The sequence below is a fragment of the Paramisgurnus dabryanus genome, chromosome 2 (assembly GCF_030506205.2).
Source record: "Paramisgurnus dabryanus chromosome 2, PD_genome_1.1, whole genome shotgun sequence".
Lineage (NCBI taxonomy): Eukaryota > Metazoa > Chordata > Actinopteri > Cypriniformes > Cobitidae > Paramisgurnus > Paramisgurnus dabryanus.
Window position 1 is genome coordinate 51274967 of NC_133338.1, and position 18308 is coordinate 51293274.

An 18308-nucleotide genomic window follows, 5' to 3' on the forward strand; every position below is an offset into this window, starting at 1 on the left:
TTGCCTCCATAAATGTACATTTGTATACTTCATATGTTTATATTTCAAAGTCTACTTTATATTGTAAATATCCTCTGATTCTATTTTATTTTGCAGTAGTACTTCATCCATCACCCAGCACCTTAGCTTAAGCCTTAATTGCACTAATGTTTGTTAATACTGTGTTATTGTATGTTTCTTGTTTTATGTATAATGCTATGGCAATATTGTAAGTGACACAATCATGCCAATAAAGTTCTTTAAATCGAAATTGAATTGAATTGATTTCTAGAATCGTTCTCGCGGTACTTTGACGTCATCCGCTTGTCGGTTCTTGCGGCGCTGCATGAAGTCAAACAGGCCTATTAACTGCTGATTCGAAGAACCGACTCTTTTGGCGTCGACTCCGCATCATTTTCAAACTAAAGTTGAAAGAGTGCAACAGACGGTATAAGTGGCTAAACATTTAGTATTTGAGCGACAGAAATGTTGAGTAATGTTGCAATGATGCAAACTAGACGAAAAATATAATGTAATTTATAAGAAACAGTAATTGAGCCGTTTTCAGCATCATTTTGGACATGATTAGGAATAAATGTGTGCATGTGAATACATTTTATGCTTATCAAGTTAACAATACACTTGTCTTCTTGCACTTTCTTCACTAAACCTATAAATTGTCTGGATTTAAATGTGTTTTTTATAGGTTGTGGTATAGGCTAAGCCTGTTAAAATAAAACATTTCTTTGAAAAATAGTTAAATGGCAAACAATAATTCTAATAGAAAAACTATTTTCTTTATTTTTCGGGTCTATATTTTCTCTTTTGACTAAATCTCCCAAGTGTCTCTGTGGTCTGTGCTGTGGTGTTAAGACATTCCTTAATCCCAAACATAGCTAACTAATAAACTCGATAATGGATTTGATTATAGTGATTAGATTTATAGTGTTTAAATAGCATTAACAATAGTCAATTGTATTGGGGGCACCGAGGGGCTTAGGGTTTTTTGCTTAAGGTCGCATAAAGGCTTGGGCCGGCCCTGAACAGCAATTACCAAACAGTGTCAGTGTACTTATTTAATGCCATTTTTGCATGTTGTTCATAGGAAAGTCACAAGAGATGGATGAAGCAGTTGAAAATACTGGTAATGGGATCGGGTCATGATGCAGACCTGCATCACCGTAAGCATGCAGTACCCATGCATAACAGCTCTGACAGCACTTTCATGTGCATTACTAAAAACCTCAAAGGTCACAGTTTGACCAAACAAGAAAAGAAAATGTATTAATAGTAACAGACAACTTTACGATCACAGATGCCCATCATTGGAGTCATTATTGGAATTTGGATCCGTGACCTCAGCCAATACAAAAACATCCTCCTCAGTGTACACAGGATGTGCTCTCAAGCTCTTTCTTCAAAACGTCCAGTTTTAGCAGTCCCACGGTGGCCTTTCCTCAGGAATATCAACCATAACTGTTACCATCACACGCATTTACACACACTGCTTTGAGCTATAAACAAAGTTGGAGACGATGCTGTGGGTCTCCTCTGTCCCTGAGGTTTGTGGGAGTGAAAGTTGTGGACGGTTAATAAAATAGATGTTTCTCTGTTCTTGTTATCTTCAAATGATTTTTTGTCTCTAAATGACACTTGATTATATGGTTCGAACATGTCTGTGAGAAACTATCCAGACCATCCCAAGGACAGCTTTGTGAAAGGTCTTTACAATGTGTGGATAGGGACCCAAGTTGATCGCCAGCCTGTTTTAATTTAGGGTGAAAATTGTCACAGGAAAGGGACCCAAGTTGATCCACCAGCCTGTTTAAATTTAAGTTGAAAATTGTCACAGGAAGTATGGGGGGGGGGTAGTGGTCAGAGTACTGCAATTTGCTAATGAACCGGTTTCATTTTGTGGTAAGGAAAATTACGGGCATCTTAAAAGGAAATTATGTTTTCCGATAGTCCTGTGCTCCTGTTTAGCTCAGTGGTAAAGCATTGCATAAGCAGTTAAATATAATTTAAACAATGAGTTACAAAATGTACCGCCTCACAGTTGCCATGGAGGGCAAAATTAGCTATACAGACCAAAAACACATTTGTACCAGGCTGTACACCAAGGAGGCTTCCATGTCGTTTCGCCCATAGATATGTATAAAGGCTAGATGTCTCGCCCGCACTGCTGGCCAATTGAGTGGAACGTTCGCATTTGGCGGCCATCTTACAGCAGGCAGCTCCTTCACTCGTAGCATTGAGTTTGAATGGTGCAGGTACTTTTAAATGACCGTAACTTGCTTAATTTTCTCCCGATTTTCAAACGGTTTGGTTTGTTATAAACATCAAAGATGTACCTATGACACTGTATTCTTATACAAAAAAAAAAACATGAAACATTTTAAAGCATCCAGAATTATAGCCACGTTAATAATGTTTGTAAGAAACCAAACCTTTTGAAAATTGGTAGAAAATTGAGCAAGTTATGGTCATTTAAACGTACCTGTACCATTAAAACTCAATGCTACGAGTGAGCGAGCTGCCTGTGGTAAGATGGCTGCCAGGTGATGACGTTAGAGCCTCCGCCATTACACATCTAGCCTTTATACATATCTATGGTTCCGCCATACTGATAAACTATAAAAGCAGAGAGGGACAAAAAGCACTAGCATACCAACACGTTTTCATTCAGAACATGTGAACTAGCTGAAACGGACAAGGAGATCAGTGATTACATAACGGCTACCGGAGTTGCAACACGCACTTAGAAAAGCGAGGCGCTAGAGAGCACTATTCGTTTGAATGCAAAATACAACTTCATCACTAGATGGGGGTTAATACTTATTTTCCCTTTAATATGGGGGTCTATGGAAATTGACTTTCTTTTGGACCCTGCCTCTAGCAGCCAGTCGATGAATTGCAGTTTAAGACACTTCCGTATTGGCTTCATTAGAGAGATGTCACTTTGGATAAAAGCGTCTGCTAAATGCATAAATGTAAATGTCCTGTAATAAATTGCGGGCAAGTGTTTTCTGCAATTGAGATCTCATTCTCAATACACATACTGTAATTAGATTTTATACTACATTTCACATTTTGTAAAGAAAATGTGAGGGGTGTTTTACTGTGCAGACCTCAGTAGCATCACCATAATGTTAGGCTGTTGTGGGTGGTTATTTAATGCCCGAAGGCAAAAGATTTCTTTGATATTCTGATTTCTAGATATGGATCCGGCTCCTCCATAAATGCAAAAAATGTACAGATGTCTGGTTCCATGGAAAAGCAAACACGCAGAAACAAAAATCTGAGACATGGTTAATGTCTGAACGCAAATTGTACAAGCAAATGAATGATTTAGTGCAAAACCTTTTTGATTCTAAACATAAAAATGCTTTTTTTCTATATTTAAAAAATGACACAAAGTAATGAACCAGTTATAAAAACAAAGAGTCCATTTCACTCCATGTTGTTCTCTGTGGGGAGAGATTACTGTATTGGAAAGACTTCTTTGTTTCCCAGGAAGTGCTGCTCTTTTGGTTGAGTCATTTTTTTAACCAACCTAACACTTCTTGGTTGTTCTCTGTGACCAAACCCACGTCTCCAACCAGATGTCATTAACAGGCAAATTTTATTCCTTATTGTAGTCACAGAGGAATTACAGTAGAAGCAACAAGATGCTTTATGTGCTTAAAAAAAGGCTAACAGCCATTGCTCGCATATCTAAGGTGCACTTCATGATGTTTAATTAAAACACTTTATCTTCACCTGCAACCTGCTCCACCGAGACTTCGGCTCCACTTTTTTAGTTACACTAGTCCAGACTGAAAGAAAAACAGGTTACTGTGCTTGTTCAGGCATGTATTACTACTACTAGCTCATAGTTTAAATCTGTCGCATATGTCATCCCACATTTGTTGTATTACAGACATAACCAATGCCTCAAATCATGCATTTACATTTTTGGATTTGGCAGAGGATTTGATCCAAAGTAAGTTACATGCTAATAGAAAATGTATACCTTGAATGCACCCAGTTCCCTGTGAATCAAATCGACGACACATAACATAGATGTTGGGGTAGACCTAATATTTAAGCATCTATTTTGTTAGGAACTAAAAAAAAACATGAGGTTATCTTGAAGAGTAAAGACAAAGGTCAGGACAGAGTTTCAGACAAACGGGAAATGGTGGTGGAGCATGGTGACCCCGTTTGTAGCTTTTCTTTCCCAGTGGAAACATTTGTTTTCAATACATACTTCAACTTCCCTTATCTAATACCGTATCACGCAGCAAAGATTCTGACCACAAATGTTTGTCATTTACTGTGAGAACAAGATTAGAAGTTTAAATATAGAAATATTCCTCTTCTGGAGACAAAACAAAAATGCTTGCAGGATTGGTCATAGTGCAAGATGAAGTTTGCATGCGGTCAGATGGAGTAGCTTCAAGCTGTCACCAAGACATGTAAATCTTTTGCACTTCAAAAGTTGTTGACCCTGAGTCACTGTTTACTAAGGCTGAGTGCATTTAAAGGAATAGATACGATTGAATGATCATTTGTCATTTATAAACGAGAACCAATGGCATTTGGTGTTGCTGACATTAGCCCTGGTGGATGCAACATGAATGACTTTTATAAAGTAGTAGCCTACATCCAATTAAATGGTTTTAAAATGTTAGAAAAGCACAAAAAAAACTAAAAATGTATGCAATGAAGTTTAGTTATTTTGTGAAATATTATGGATTTCATAATATATTTTATTTAATTATTATGCATGTGAATTAATGTGAATTATGCATGTTAAATGATTTCCATAAACATGATTGACCATCAAAGATGATCTGTAGTAGATGAAAGTAAATTGTTAAATAAAATAATAATTGTAATGATGTTACTGTAATATCAGCAGTGTTGGGAAAAGTTACTTTTTAAAAGTATTGCATTACAATATTAAGTTACTCCCAAAAAAGTAACTAATTGCGTTATTTAGTTACTTTTTATGAAAAGTAATACTTACGTTACTTTTAAGTTACTTTTGCGTTACTTTTTCTTACTTGGCTGACGCTTGATCTCTTTCAGGCCTTGCAGATGTTTTATGACTGAGAAGTTCTGCATTCAGAAATCGGATATTTCCATCGCAAAAATGTCAAGCTCTGGCCTGCCATCTCTTTTTCTGATTCAAATTGTAAAGCGTGCACGTATAAGAGTGTGTAATTCTACGTGGCTACGTTCAGTTTAATTTAGTACATTATTTTTTATCAAATTATTTAAACTGAAATGTAGGGATGCACCGATACCACTTTTTTGGAATACGAGTACGAGTACTTGCATTTCAGTACTTGCCGATACCGATACCGAGTACTTAATAAAAAACATGATTTAAATTTACAGGTAACAGTTTTAGTCATAATTTAACAAAAAAACAAGGGACTAGTTTTCCAGTTTGTTGTAAACTCTGCCTCTTTGGACAACACAAGAGGCATTAACCCCTTACACGCCGCTCAAACATAGACATTTCTCAAACCGTGGTATCGATCCCTGGTATCGGGGGCCTTTTAACTAGTACGAGTACTTTAGAAAATGTGGTATCGAGGCCGATACCCGATACCAGTATCGGTATCGGTGCATCCCTACTGAAAAGTAACTTGCCTTACTTTTTAAAAAGTAACTCAAATATAAATGTGTACATTTATAAAGTAATGCTTTACTTTACTTCAGAAAAGTAATATTATTACGTAACGCACGTTACTTGTAATACGTTACCTTCAACACTGAATATCAGTGCTTTATTTTTATCAAATTGAGGATTTGTGTCCCAGCAATCGATTTTGGGTTTTAAAGATGTTTATAGCCGTCCAAACACAGCCCAGACATCAAAATTTGAGCTTGCTGCTGAGAAAAGGAAATTTAATAGACGTCTAACCATATCCAAATTAAATAAATGGATAAAATCAAACACCTTGCAATCACTGTTGACTTTGCTCATAATAAATATATCATACATCCCACAAGTTATTTTGGTAAAAACGACACGTAACCAAATTCAAGTTTATTTTGGCTGCAATGATTTGATTTATTCAAATATTTATTATTTCATTGATTCCATGTACAAATATATCACATGGGTTGTGCAAAAGTGATGCTGGTACAACAAAACCAAATCTACGTCAGGTGGCTGATAGTTTATTTTCATTTAAATTCATTCTGTCAACATTTGTAGTTTGTTTGAGCATGCCGAATATGTTGTCCTACTGATGGAAGCAGCCGTTTTACCTAGAGCGCTCGTGGGGAGCATTCATTCTGAGAAAATGTATAGCGTTGTGTGTTTCTGAATGCAGATAGGTTTAATATTTTTATCTCATGCAATGCCATTCATACATATTTCAGCACAGCTGCAACGTCCAAATACTCTTAGAGGCCATTGTGTGCATTATAAAGCGCATTTTATGGATAGATAGAAAGAGTGAACGAAAGAGTGTGTGCATGTGAGAGAGAGATAAGGGGACATGACACTTTAAAGGGTTAAATAAGACACAAATATAATATCTGTGTTGAGACTGCATGTTTTCAAAAGGTTTTGCAAAGCTATGAACTGCCACACATTCAAAAATGCTGGATTGTTTTCAACCCAGTGTTGGGTCAAAGGGGACGAACCTAAGCCGTTGGGTTGTAATTAACCTATGCTGGGTTGTTTCAATGGGTCAAATATAAAAATGTTCTAGGTTAATGTGACCCAAAGGGTTGGGTTCAACGCTGGGTTGACAATAATCCAGCATTTTTTTAATAGTGCACTCTAGTTAATTTGGTCAGCTTCACATTTAGGGTGGGAAGCAATCAGCATTGTTGTCTCTGAATAAGCAGAAAGCAAAGCTTTTTCTTACCAAGTCATCTGAAACCAAGGCACAACTGAAGAGTAATAATGGCTAAGCCCAATAACGTAAGAGGAACGTTTTAACAGCACCAAAGTCGTAGATTAGGTTCCCGTCTCTAGGGCACGCATTTAAAAAGTGCTGTAGGCTAATCTTATATGACCAAGTTGCTCCATAAAAGTCTCTGGTTGATTTGTTTGTAGGCTCACAATAAATTCAAAATCTATTGGTTGGATCTGTATGATCAGGTGAATGTTTGCATTTACTAGGTCAGAATATATAAACCTCATTCTCGGAAAAGGTGTTAAGTTGCGTAGAATCACTGGGAATCATCATTATACAGGAGTGTAGCGATGTATTGTGCAGCATGCATGCACACAAATTGGATCCTTATGAGTCAACAGTGGGAAACCCACATGCACTTTCATTATAACCATCATTGTCTGAAGTACAGTATGTGACACACACCTTAGATAAGCTGCATGCATTTTCATACCAAATGCTGTGGTTTAATTGACCACAATTGACAAGCTAAAAAGCAAAAGCAGTTACAATATATGTATGATTAACTTGCAAAATATTTCAGACAATAGGGTGGATCACTTAGGCATGTTTAGATTTACAGTAACCTATATAGGAAAGAACATACTGTACTACAGATAAACACAACAAGCGAAAAAAACAATTACACACTCAATTTTATCAAAATAAACATACTTACATTAAGGTTATTAAAATGTAAAGTACTAGGAATATTGAATGATATTGTAAATCAGTCCTAATTTATTTAAGATACTGCAAAATATGAGTTTTTCAATGACCTTTTCTACAGTTTACATTAAATGTAGCCTACGTGTCATTGAATATGAGTACATATAAAAACATTTGAATGAAAAGAAGAATACATGCGCTGTTAATAAAAAATTTGTTAAAGAAGCACATGCAACATATTCATGGGATAATTATTTAAAAATTATATAAAAATTATTCAAATATGTGAAGGTATGCAGAAGAAAAGTAGGCTACTGTTAAAATATACGTGTGATCCTGTCTGTGTAATCCAGACTTAGATCTTTACAATTTGATTTTTAGATAATAATGTCATATGATTTCAATCTTTGACATTTGCACAGTCAATATTAAAAATATTAAGGTTATATTTCACGGAATGTTCTTTACGTTAAGTAGGATGATTGTATGTTAAACGTAAACAAACAAAACTGAGTGAATGTACAGACAGGGTCCCATTTAACTCACTGCCCCTGTAAAAACCGTAAACATCAGGTTTGGCGAGTTCTCTGCCCGCAGCTGGATCAGGGGCGATAAAATCTGGGGAACACCTATGATGACGTCACTATCAGCGCCGTTCACGCGCCTCAACATTGTACGTAGGCGTGTTGCGCGTGAAGCGTCGATCGAAGTGTGAGGTTTGTGGGAAAAGTGTGGCACTTTAAATGAAGCCATTGTTTTTTGTTAGTCGTTCAGTCAGAGATCATTTACATGTTTATCGGCGGTTAAGTTCTAAACAAAGCAGTTGAGCAGGTGAGGAGGAAGTCAAAGGAAGAAACTAAAGTTGGAGTGATTTCCTCTCGTAGCACAGGTAAGTTTTCCCTTCTTTTTTGTATTGTTCTCCAATTGTTGTTCTCCATTCTGATGCGATATACAATTTCACAGTTTCATCAAGTGTTGACTTTAATTGTATGTAAACAAGCATAAAAAATAAATAAATGATAGGTTACTGCACATTTCCTCGAAGTTCCTCAACATATCCGTATCCTACTTTTATGTTATACTAATTTTGAGTATATTTAAAATGTTTGCATATCGATTTAAACGTACAAAATATATACCTAAGAGAGAAATTAGTCTTACCTAAAATAAAATGTAAATTGCAAAGACTTCAGCTGAGGTAGCTACTGAGGGAATTTGACTGTAAGTTAGTGCCCTCAAGTTCAATGTGAACAGTCAATCAATTGCACGTTAAGATGTAGTAAAGTTACTGTACTTATTGGAAACTTATTTATTTTTTGTAAGAGAACAACATAAGTAGGCTACGTTTGTAAACCCACCCTGTGTAGAAATGTTCTCATGAAATCTGATATAATCTACTCTTTGTAATCCATGAAAACACACAATGTGGCAACAAATAATAAAAACCTACGTAAAACCTGTTCGTCACGAGTATAGATACATAATAAAGGCTATTGTAGAAGTTAAAAGCAATGTTTCCTCCAAACCGCATATTGATCAAATAGTGAAGAATTATAAACATGCATGTTCACATATTTTTATAAAGTAAATATGCATGTATAACATGTGTTGCATTAGATCTGCGCCTAAGTGACTTAAAGTGCATTCAAGCTACTGTTTAGTGCACGTGTGTTCCCAAACCCACAACCTTTGCGCTCCTAACCCTATGCGCTTTATGTTATTATTTATTTTCTAATGTTCAGTGTAAAAGTGCAAAATCGTTGATAATCCCGAATAAGATACACCCAGCATTCAACTGGTGTTGCCTGAAGCCCATAATAATTGGAGTAGGCAGTCTGACAGTGATGTAGAGATGTGTGGAGCTGTGTGGTTGGTGGGTGAGAGACTCACGCATCCACTCCTCTCCTGGAGTTCGTGTAAAAACACTACACGCACGATCGTGCAGGAATATACAGCGATCTTCTAGTCGTATACATTTACTTGTAAAGTACTGTAGATCAAACGTAGTTCGCGCTCTGCGCTGCGATGAACGGTGAGGGCGATGCGAACCTTGCGCGGAAAGATGAAGCTGACGGATCGGGTGAGTTTATCAGGTTGTGCATTTGAATTTTTTAAGTGTGGGTTTGTTATTTTATTAGTAAAGATTGAAAGGTCTAACTGTTAATGCAACCCATCACTAGGCGAAGTGCTTATTATTATTTTTAACGCAACATTTATGGGAACCAGTCTTGTCTTGTTTTGCAACAGTCTGTTGGTACTTCTGTTACTCACGTAAGTCGGATAAGCTCTTTTGTATTGTGTTATAAGGTGAGCACAGCGGTGTTGAGATGGTTGAGCAGTGTTGCACGCATTGAGTGACTATGCACAGAGTGATGCGTGATGAGCGCGTGAGAAAATCCATCGCATCATCATCATCATCATCTCTCTCACCTGAGACTGTGATTTCATGGGCGGTGCATGTAGACCTCAGCTGTCAGAGAGTATTTTCCAACTTTGAGTGCATGTAGGATAGTATTTACTATATATTTCCCAGGATGCAGACAGTACTTGATAAAAAACTGTAATTGTTTTTGTGTATTTCTATAGCAGGGATCTTGAGAGGTGGTTGCATGGTTTGCGCATAAAGCCATCCTCTGACATTCCGTTAATTCCCACATTAAGTCTGTGATCCGATTATTATCAATGCTTTTTAATATATAAATACAGTTTACATTCAAGCCCTATATAGTAGATGTAGGTCAGTGTTTTTTTAAATCTATTGTGCAAAATGAGGTTAGACACATGCACGCAAACTACATGCATTTTTATCAAATGCATTCGTATAACCAGTTTAAAGTGCATCTGATATTAGCTAACTTAATATCTTAGTATAATTCCTTTATATTTGTATTTGACATTGATATTAGCTTTTCGTTTTGTGAGTCTGAGGTTTGAGAATGAGTTTTTATACTGTTGCTCATACTGCCCCTTTTTATAAGAACAATGTTTTTTTTTTAGGTTTTATTCAAGGTTTTAAGATGAAATGTATGAAGAATTATTGAAATGAAATGTATTTGCTTTAAGCTTTGTTGAAAACCTTTGGCCTCTCAGCATTTCAACATTCGTTTTGAAGAATGTATTGACTTCTGCTGACCTTTTTGTTTTAACCCCAGAGATCCGACCTATGAAACAGCAAAATGTATAAAATGTACTGGTTATATAAAGCCATTCAATCAAAACAGATTTTTATTGTATATAGGAGCGGTTTCCTGCACAGGGTTTAGATTAATCCAGGAGTAGAACTAGTTATATTAGGACATTTAAGTGGTTTATACAAAATACCTTACAAAGACAGTTCTTTGAATCCACCTTAGGCATGTGGAATTTTGCATCATTTGTAGGTTGTCAAAAACAACATTTACATTTTATCTAAAGTGACTTCGAATGCATTTGTGTAGGGCTGGGACGATTAATCGCGTTTCATACTAATAATGCCTTTCTGGTATTGGTTTTAAATCACGATATTTGTATGTGCTTTTTGGTATTGCATTGATACTTTGCCTCGTGTGCGCACGATACTTTAATAAAAAATAATGTGATTAAGCTCATAATCCCAGCAAGTATAATAGTCACGTATTAAAGGAACACGCCCACATTTGGGGAATTTAGCTTATTCACCGTATCCCCCAGAGTTAGATAAGTCCATAAATACCTTTTTTTCATCTCCGTGCTTGCCGTAACTCTGTCTGACGCAGCCCCCGCTAGCTTAGCTTAGCACAAAGACTGGAAGTGAATGGCTCCAGCTAGCAAAATAGCGGCAACATTTTCCTATTTATGTGTTGTGATTTGTTTAGTCACACCGTGTACAAATAACAAGGTCATATGAGAGACAGACATCTTTTAACAGTATACATACTGGGAACTTTATTCTCAGAAGGCGAAGCACTGCTACTTGTGCAAACCTTTTTCTCCTGTATACTGTATGTCTATACTGTTAAAAGATGGCTGTGTCTCATATGACCTTTTTATTTGTACGCGGTGTGACTATACAAATCACAACACATAAATAGGAAAATGTTCGCCTTATTTTGTCAATTATTGGGAGCAGTATGCTAGCTGGAGCCATTCACTTCCAGTCTTTGTGCTAAGCTAAGCTAGCGGGGGCTGCGTCAGACAGAGTTACAGCACGCACGGAGATGAAAAGCTATGTATGGACTTATCTAACTCTGGGGGATACGGTGAATAAGCTAAATTCCCAAAATGTGGACGTGTTCCTTTAAAAGAGGTGGCTTATATGTCGTTTTTAATTGCAGTATGCCGCGGCCATATAAACACTTTAATTGCATCTATACCACACTAACTCAAGTGCATGTGTGTTTTTGTCACGCACCCTATAGCACAAATTCTAAAGTTTTAAAGTTTCCCCTGATCTTTGTCAACTCGAATTGCTTTCAGCAGTCTGCCTTCAAACAGCTCAAATCACGCGACAGCAGCATATAAAACCGTTACAGGCACTATCATAATATTTCTGTCTTTATCACAGCACCGAATAACGAAATACGTCCATGAGAACATGTTTGTCATTTAACGTAAAGTAAATTAAAACAGTTGACAGTATATGTGCGTTCATCATTTGTGCATTGGGCTATGTGTAAATAATAAGCACAATCATGAGCGAATCGAACCATGAATTTGCTCTACCAGTTACACCACACAACCAAAAACCCTTGGTATGATAACAATGCAGCTTAAGTTTTAGCATGAAAGTAATTTCACTCTTTCAATGGGTGATGTTAATCTGTTTGCTCAAATTCTAATGTGAATACAAAATTAGCATTTATTTTGCATTCAAATAAAACAAACATTCAAGTCAAACTTCATACCAGTTTGTTATTGAAAAAGCTTTTACTATTTATTTACCATTCAATGTTACACATACACAGCCGTGTTGCCAGCACAAAGAAGTAATGTTTGCATTGATGTGTTTGTATTTGGTCAGGTGAGAAACTCTTGAGTTTTAACTGCACAGAAGAGCAGCCAACGGCCCGGGAGAGCATGTGGCGAAATGAGATGTATGAATCTGTCCCTTCAGATGTGAAGGGGCTTGATGAAGACAACTTTAAAGGCCACAGGGACTCAGAATACCCTCAACATGATTCTCCTGTAAGTTAAAGTAAAACGGCGTTTATTACTTTACAGTCATGTTGATCAGGTTCATATATAAAGGTACGATGCTGGATTATCTTCAAACAACATTATTCTTGTCTTTCTCGCTCAGGGTAATTTGTTAGGCAAACTAAGGAAAACATATGGCCATTTGAATGCTTGACACTTTTTATGGTGTTTGGGACCAGGAGATGAATGTGAAACTATAGGGAAGTGAAAACAAACAAATTTTCGCATTTGCATTGTATTATTGGTATTACATATGAAGGAAATACTATTTCTAGTAAAAATTAAATATATTTCCATGAGATGCCAATGCTTGCTTGATGGATCTTGGCTAGAAAACATTTTAATGAAACCTATCCCTGGTTTTCGGTATTCCAGATGGTGTAATACTAAACATTGCTGATTTTGCATACTCATTCAGTATGCAAAAAAGTTTTGCACACCAACTGAGTATTTAAACGCCGTACATGCTGGTCACTTTGAAATACCCTCTGCCAAAATGTTTACATGCAGTTAAAATGTTTGTAACCACAATTGTGCTTGGAAAATATTACAGATTTCATTTCTTTGTATGTGTGCTGCTGTGTTGCATGCACTTATATTCCCGTTGAGAAATTTCTTTCGGATTTTGACTTCCTGCTCTGTGCTGGCTCTAGTGTGATTTGTTTTGTTGGACTGTCCCTGTGGACGTGTATAATGTGCAGCTAAAACCCAGCTAAAAGTTTTGGTTTTCAATTCCTTACTTCATAGACATGGCACAGCAAATAGTTGAAACATTAGTTTGCACCAAAAAGTTTGTGATTAATAACTCTCCCACACGTGTAAGACCTTCATTCATCTTCAGAACACAAATGAAGATATTTATAATGAAATCCAAGAGCTTTCTGAGCCTCCATAGACAGCAACTCACAACTTTCAAGACCCAGAGAGTCAATAAAGACATCGTTAAAATAGTCTGAGAGTGTGACTTGCGGTTCAATCTTCATTTTATGAAGTGACAAGAATACTTTTGGAGCTCATATAGTCGGTCTCCGATGGGTATTAACAAAAGCAGCACATGCAGGTGTTTTAAATGACAGTCATAGACATGTGTATATGTCTATGGCTGGCACACGATGCCGGGGTTTAACACATGCATGTGCTGCTTTCGTTAACATGCTTTATGAGCACTAAAGGTATTCTTGTTGCTTTATGAAATATAGATTGAACCGCTGTAGTCACTTTGAATATTTTAATGATGTCTTTACTGTCTTTCTGGGCCTTGAAAGTTGTGTTGCATTGCTATCCATGGGGGCTTAGAAAGCTCTCGAAATTCATCAAAAATCTTTATTTGTGCTCTGAAGATGAACAAATTTCTTGCAGATGTGGAACGACGTGAGGGTGAGTTGAAAATAAAAAAATATTCATCCCTGGGTGAACTAACATTTTAAAGATCTGACCTGCATGGAATGTGTGGTTCAGAGTTTGTTGTGCATTAAAGGTGCAATTTCAAGTTTTTGCCTTTATCTTTGCAATGTTAAAAGCTGTTCGTGCATATAGAAGATCTGTAAAGTCGCAAGATTAAAATCTCAAACCCAAAGAGATATTCTTTCTAAAAGTGAAGGCTCCGCCACGCCTTCCTACATTGCATCATTTAAGGTGCATCTATAAATGCTAAAAACAACGTTATTTCATGAATTTGGTATAATACATTGGGCCCTATCTTGCACCCAGCGCAATTGACTTTGTCAGTGACGCATGTATCATTCGTATTTTGCACCGGCGCACAGCGGGTTTTTCCCTCCACAGACGCACGTCGGCAAACTAGGGAATGAACTTGCGCTCCCTGGGCGGTTCAGCGCAAAAAAGAGGCGTGTTCCGGCGCAAACCATCCCTGATGCTATTTTGCAGTTTCAAAAAACAATTGCGCCACTGACCAGAAAAAAAAGTTTAAAGTCAGTGGCGCGTTGTTCATTATGCTATTTTAAGGGCGCATGCTTGACCATAATGTATAGCGTGCACAACGCGCATACACTTTGCATCTAATCTACACAGATGCAACAGTTATTTTTGCAAATCATAAATTGTTACACTTAAAAATATTAATATCTCTAAAAATATTATCTCGTATAAGGGGAATCATAGTGGTGAGCATTGTGGTGATAGTTTTTATTTATTGTGTGGCTGCGTTAAAAAAATATCATGCAAATAACGATTAAAATATTTTCATAAGTTTGTTGTGTGGTTGCATTACGTTTATTTTATGTAAATAATAATTAAAATGTTTTCATAAGAAACCTTAATGTATATGAACTTGATTTGTAAGAGTACTTTGGGGTTGGACCTTGCTTGCGTTTCTTGGGTCCGATTTCAAAGCCCCCAAACCCTTTCAGCGGTGAGGGTGGACACAGCGATGTCCTCTGCTGGCGTCAGGTCCTGAGGCAGATCCACCTCCCGTTACACGGGTGCCCGATTTATGCTGGCAAGCTTGGGATTCCCCCGTCTCCTGACATCATTGAAGCGTTTGGCGCAACGATGGGGATGCCAGCTGATGAGACTGTGGCTATTTCCTCTCACGCCTGTTTAACCTACGCTGATTTGGGTGGGTTTCTCCTATCCCCATACAAAACAACTTCTCGGTCTTTGACTGCTCTTACAAGAACGTCGGTCTCCTCGGCTGTAAACCGCTCCTGGCGTACGCCTGGTAAATCCGTCATAATAATAGCAACTCGCCATGGAACTTGCGCACTTGCATTTAAAGGGAATGTTGGATAGCGTTCTGATTGGTTTATTTGACGTTACGCCTAAACCACACCTATGAATAATGAACCTACTTCAGACCAACCCCTTATTGATTTGCGCCCGGCGCAAGAGTTATTTCTCACGCCGGGAAAATAGCAACAGCGCCCAAGATCCGCCCACAAACTCACTTGCGCGTTGCGCTTCGCACTTGCGTTTCAGATCGTTAAAATAGGGCCCATTGTGTTTGTGTGGTTTATGGTTAAAAAAACACATTATTTTACACATACCGTACATTTTTGTAGCTGCTGCCTTCCTCAAACGCATTAATTTTGTACAAAACTCATTGATTTGAAATGCTCTGTGTCCCTAATTGGCCAGCTAATTCGCATGTTGTGATTCACCTAAACACCTCTGTCCTCAGCTGGAAATTTAGCACTCCTTACCATGTTTAAAAGATTCACTCACAATTAGAGGTCTTCTCAGGTCCAAAGAAATGTACCCGACCCAAAATGACCCGAATCACTTTATACCCGAGCCCGGCGTGCTTTTTTTTAAAAAAAGACCTGACCCAAGACAAACCCGGGAAAAATACACCCAAGTCCGACCAGAAGCAGTGGCATTTTTTTTAACCCGACTGGACCCGAATGTAAATGGCACCGACCTGTGTGCAGTCTGCAGCCCCACACACAGCAGTCAGACAGAAAGAAACCCCGCTGGTCTCGCAACCAATTTGGCGAGCTGCTCCATTTGTTTTACTTTGTTATCTGACGACGACACAAAGGTAACCGCTAAAATGTACATCTAAAACTGACTGTCATGTCTGTCTCAACGAAAATTAACTTACCGCCAGCCACACAATGGGTTTTCAGGTCCGTTTGGCAAAAACTAATTAATTTTAAATTACCTGATGCCACTGATGATATACCCAACCCGTGTCCGAGGCACACGAGAAACTTTTAGACCGAACCCGATCGGAAATGAAAAAATTGTGAATCGGGGGATAGTTGCTCTTTAAACACGCCCCCACATATCTATGTAACCGTGTGAGAAGATTTGCATAACACCGGCCAAATGTATACGCAAAGAAAAAATATGTAACTTTTATTCTTACTGTATTATTGTTCCCACCGCCACCAATTATGGTAAGGGGCATAACAATCCATCACACGCTTGAGTTGTTTGTCCAATCACAACGCACTGGATAGCTGGCCAATCAGAGCACACCGTGCTTTGTAAAAATCGACTCGTTTCAGAAAGGCCGAGCAAAAATATTTATTAATCCTTTCCATCGTTTTTTGAACCGTAAACCATGTAAACACATTGCATTACATCAAATACACAAAATAATGTTCTTTGTTTTTTTACGGTTTTATGGTATAAAGAACCTTTTCCACTACAAAGAAATGTAAAACACGAAATATAAGTTTTTTAAACCATACAGCCAAAAATGTCTCTTTTGTGGCATTGCGTAGCACCTTTATTTTTAAAATTTCAGACTTTTGTTGGTTTTGTTTGAATATTCAGTCCTGTTTTTAACTATAAATCATTTATTAATATGCTGTGGGCATATAAGCATCATTAGCAGCACAAAGCAACAGTACAAATAAATACAGATTTCCTGCTGGGTTTGAAAAGACTCCTTCAATAGATTAGTGGCATTTACATTCATGCATTTGTCAGACGCTTTTATCCAAATTGACTTACAGTGCATTTGGGTGTTTGCTAGATCAGGCTGTGGATTTCCTAAGAATTCATGACACTGTTTTTGCTAGCGTTGAGATGCAGGACACATGGGTATAGTTTATCATTGGGAATATGTCACAAATGTCTTTGTGCTGCAGATTCAGCACAAAAATCCAGAAATGTATTTATTTCACCACCAGCAAATTATATAAACGCTGTGTGCAGCTGATTTTATAAAATAACTAAGTTTAGTCTGATGGGATTATTACTGATTTTGTCTTTACCCGTTATTGGCCGGTGCCTCTATATCTTCCAAACAAACAGGAAGTCCTGCCCTGAACTTGCGCCATTGGTTGAATCAATGATCTTGTGTTTGGTTGCACGAACAAGCAGAGCAATGTTTAAAGCTCTTCAGTGTTTACAGTCTGGAAAATCAGCCCATGAATGGTTTACTTATCTCTATACACTAAACTGGGATAGGAGAAAGTGTTTTACCATTACACACTCCACCACACCTTTAATGCTTGACCACATCTTGCCACATCCTTTGCATTATACAGTACTGTCTAAGAAATGTTTTAATCACAATTCAGCAAATAAAAGTATTTTAATATTAATAGATGCATATAATCATGGCCTCTCTTCTCAGCTCTGGAACACTCAGAAGAGCGATGAGGGACCACCGCACTCAAAACAGATGCCGTACTTTCAGGATGGCAAAAGGCGCGTTGATTATGTCCTCACCTACCATTTCGAAAAGCCCGATAGCACTCACAAGCAGTCCTCCCACTCCTGCTTGAGGAGCTTTTGTTGCAGGTGCAAACGCAATCGTGCCAAAGCGTCCGCTCAAGAGGATCCTGAACTCGCAGCCCAGGAGCAGAGACTTGACTACCATGAGGATGACCAGCGCCTCCGGAGGGAGGAGTATGAGGAGAACCTGCGTCTGATGGGCCTTGAGATGGAGAAAGATGAAGGGGTGAGTTCCTATTACTATTTTCATTTCAAAATCCGAGAGGCATCGAGACCTCCTGTGATAAATCGTGAGCTTGTGATTGCAAGCAACATGCCAAATTTGCTGAGTTACAGACACACAGTTTTGTTTACAGGTTTCTAGCCTGCCACAATCAGTGCCTTTAAGTTAAAACAAACTGCAAAATTTGGACCAACCTTTTCTGGATACGCAATGTCCTCAAAAATTGT

General features: G+C 37.7%; 1 protein-coding gene and 1 long non-coding RNA gene across 4 annotated transcripts in view; both read left to right on the forward strand.

Annotated features, from left to right (window-relative positions):
• The window catches only part of LOC135743763 (uncharacterized), a 97087-nt gene extending 95572 nt beyond the window's left edge, over positions 1-1515 (forward strand). Inside the window, exon 3 of the long non-coding RNA XR_010530575.2 lies at positions 1085-1515. This is a non-coding gene — a long non-coding RNA (uncharacterized lncRNA). The remainder of the gene's footprint in view (positions 1-1084) is intronic.
• A 6708-nt stretch (positions 1516-8223) lies between these two features.
• ano1a (anoctamin 1, calcium activated chloride channel a) overlaps positions 8224-18308 on the forward strand; it is a 51030-nt gene continuing 40945 nt past the window's right edge. For 2 of the 3 annotated variants that reach the window (XM_065261583.2, XM_065261584.1), the window contains exons 1-3: positions 9416-9633; positions 12532-12695; positions 17758-18084. In XM_065261583.2, the coding sequence (XP_065117655.1) occupies positions 9579-9633; positions 12532-12695; positions 17758-18084 (546 nt within the window). In that variant the 5' untranslated portion in view covers positions 9416-9578. Of the gene's footprint in view, positions 8443-9415; positions 9634-12531; positions 12696-17757; positions 18085-18308 lie in introns of those variants that run through there. The other variant, XM_065261585.1, reaches the window with a different exon arrangement.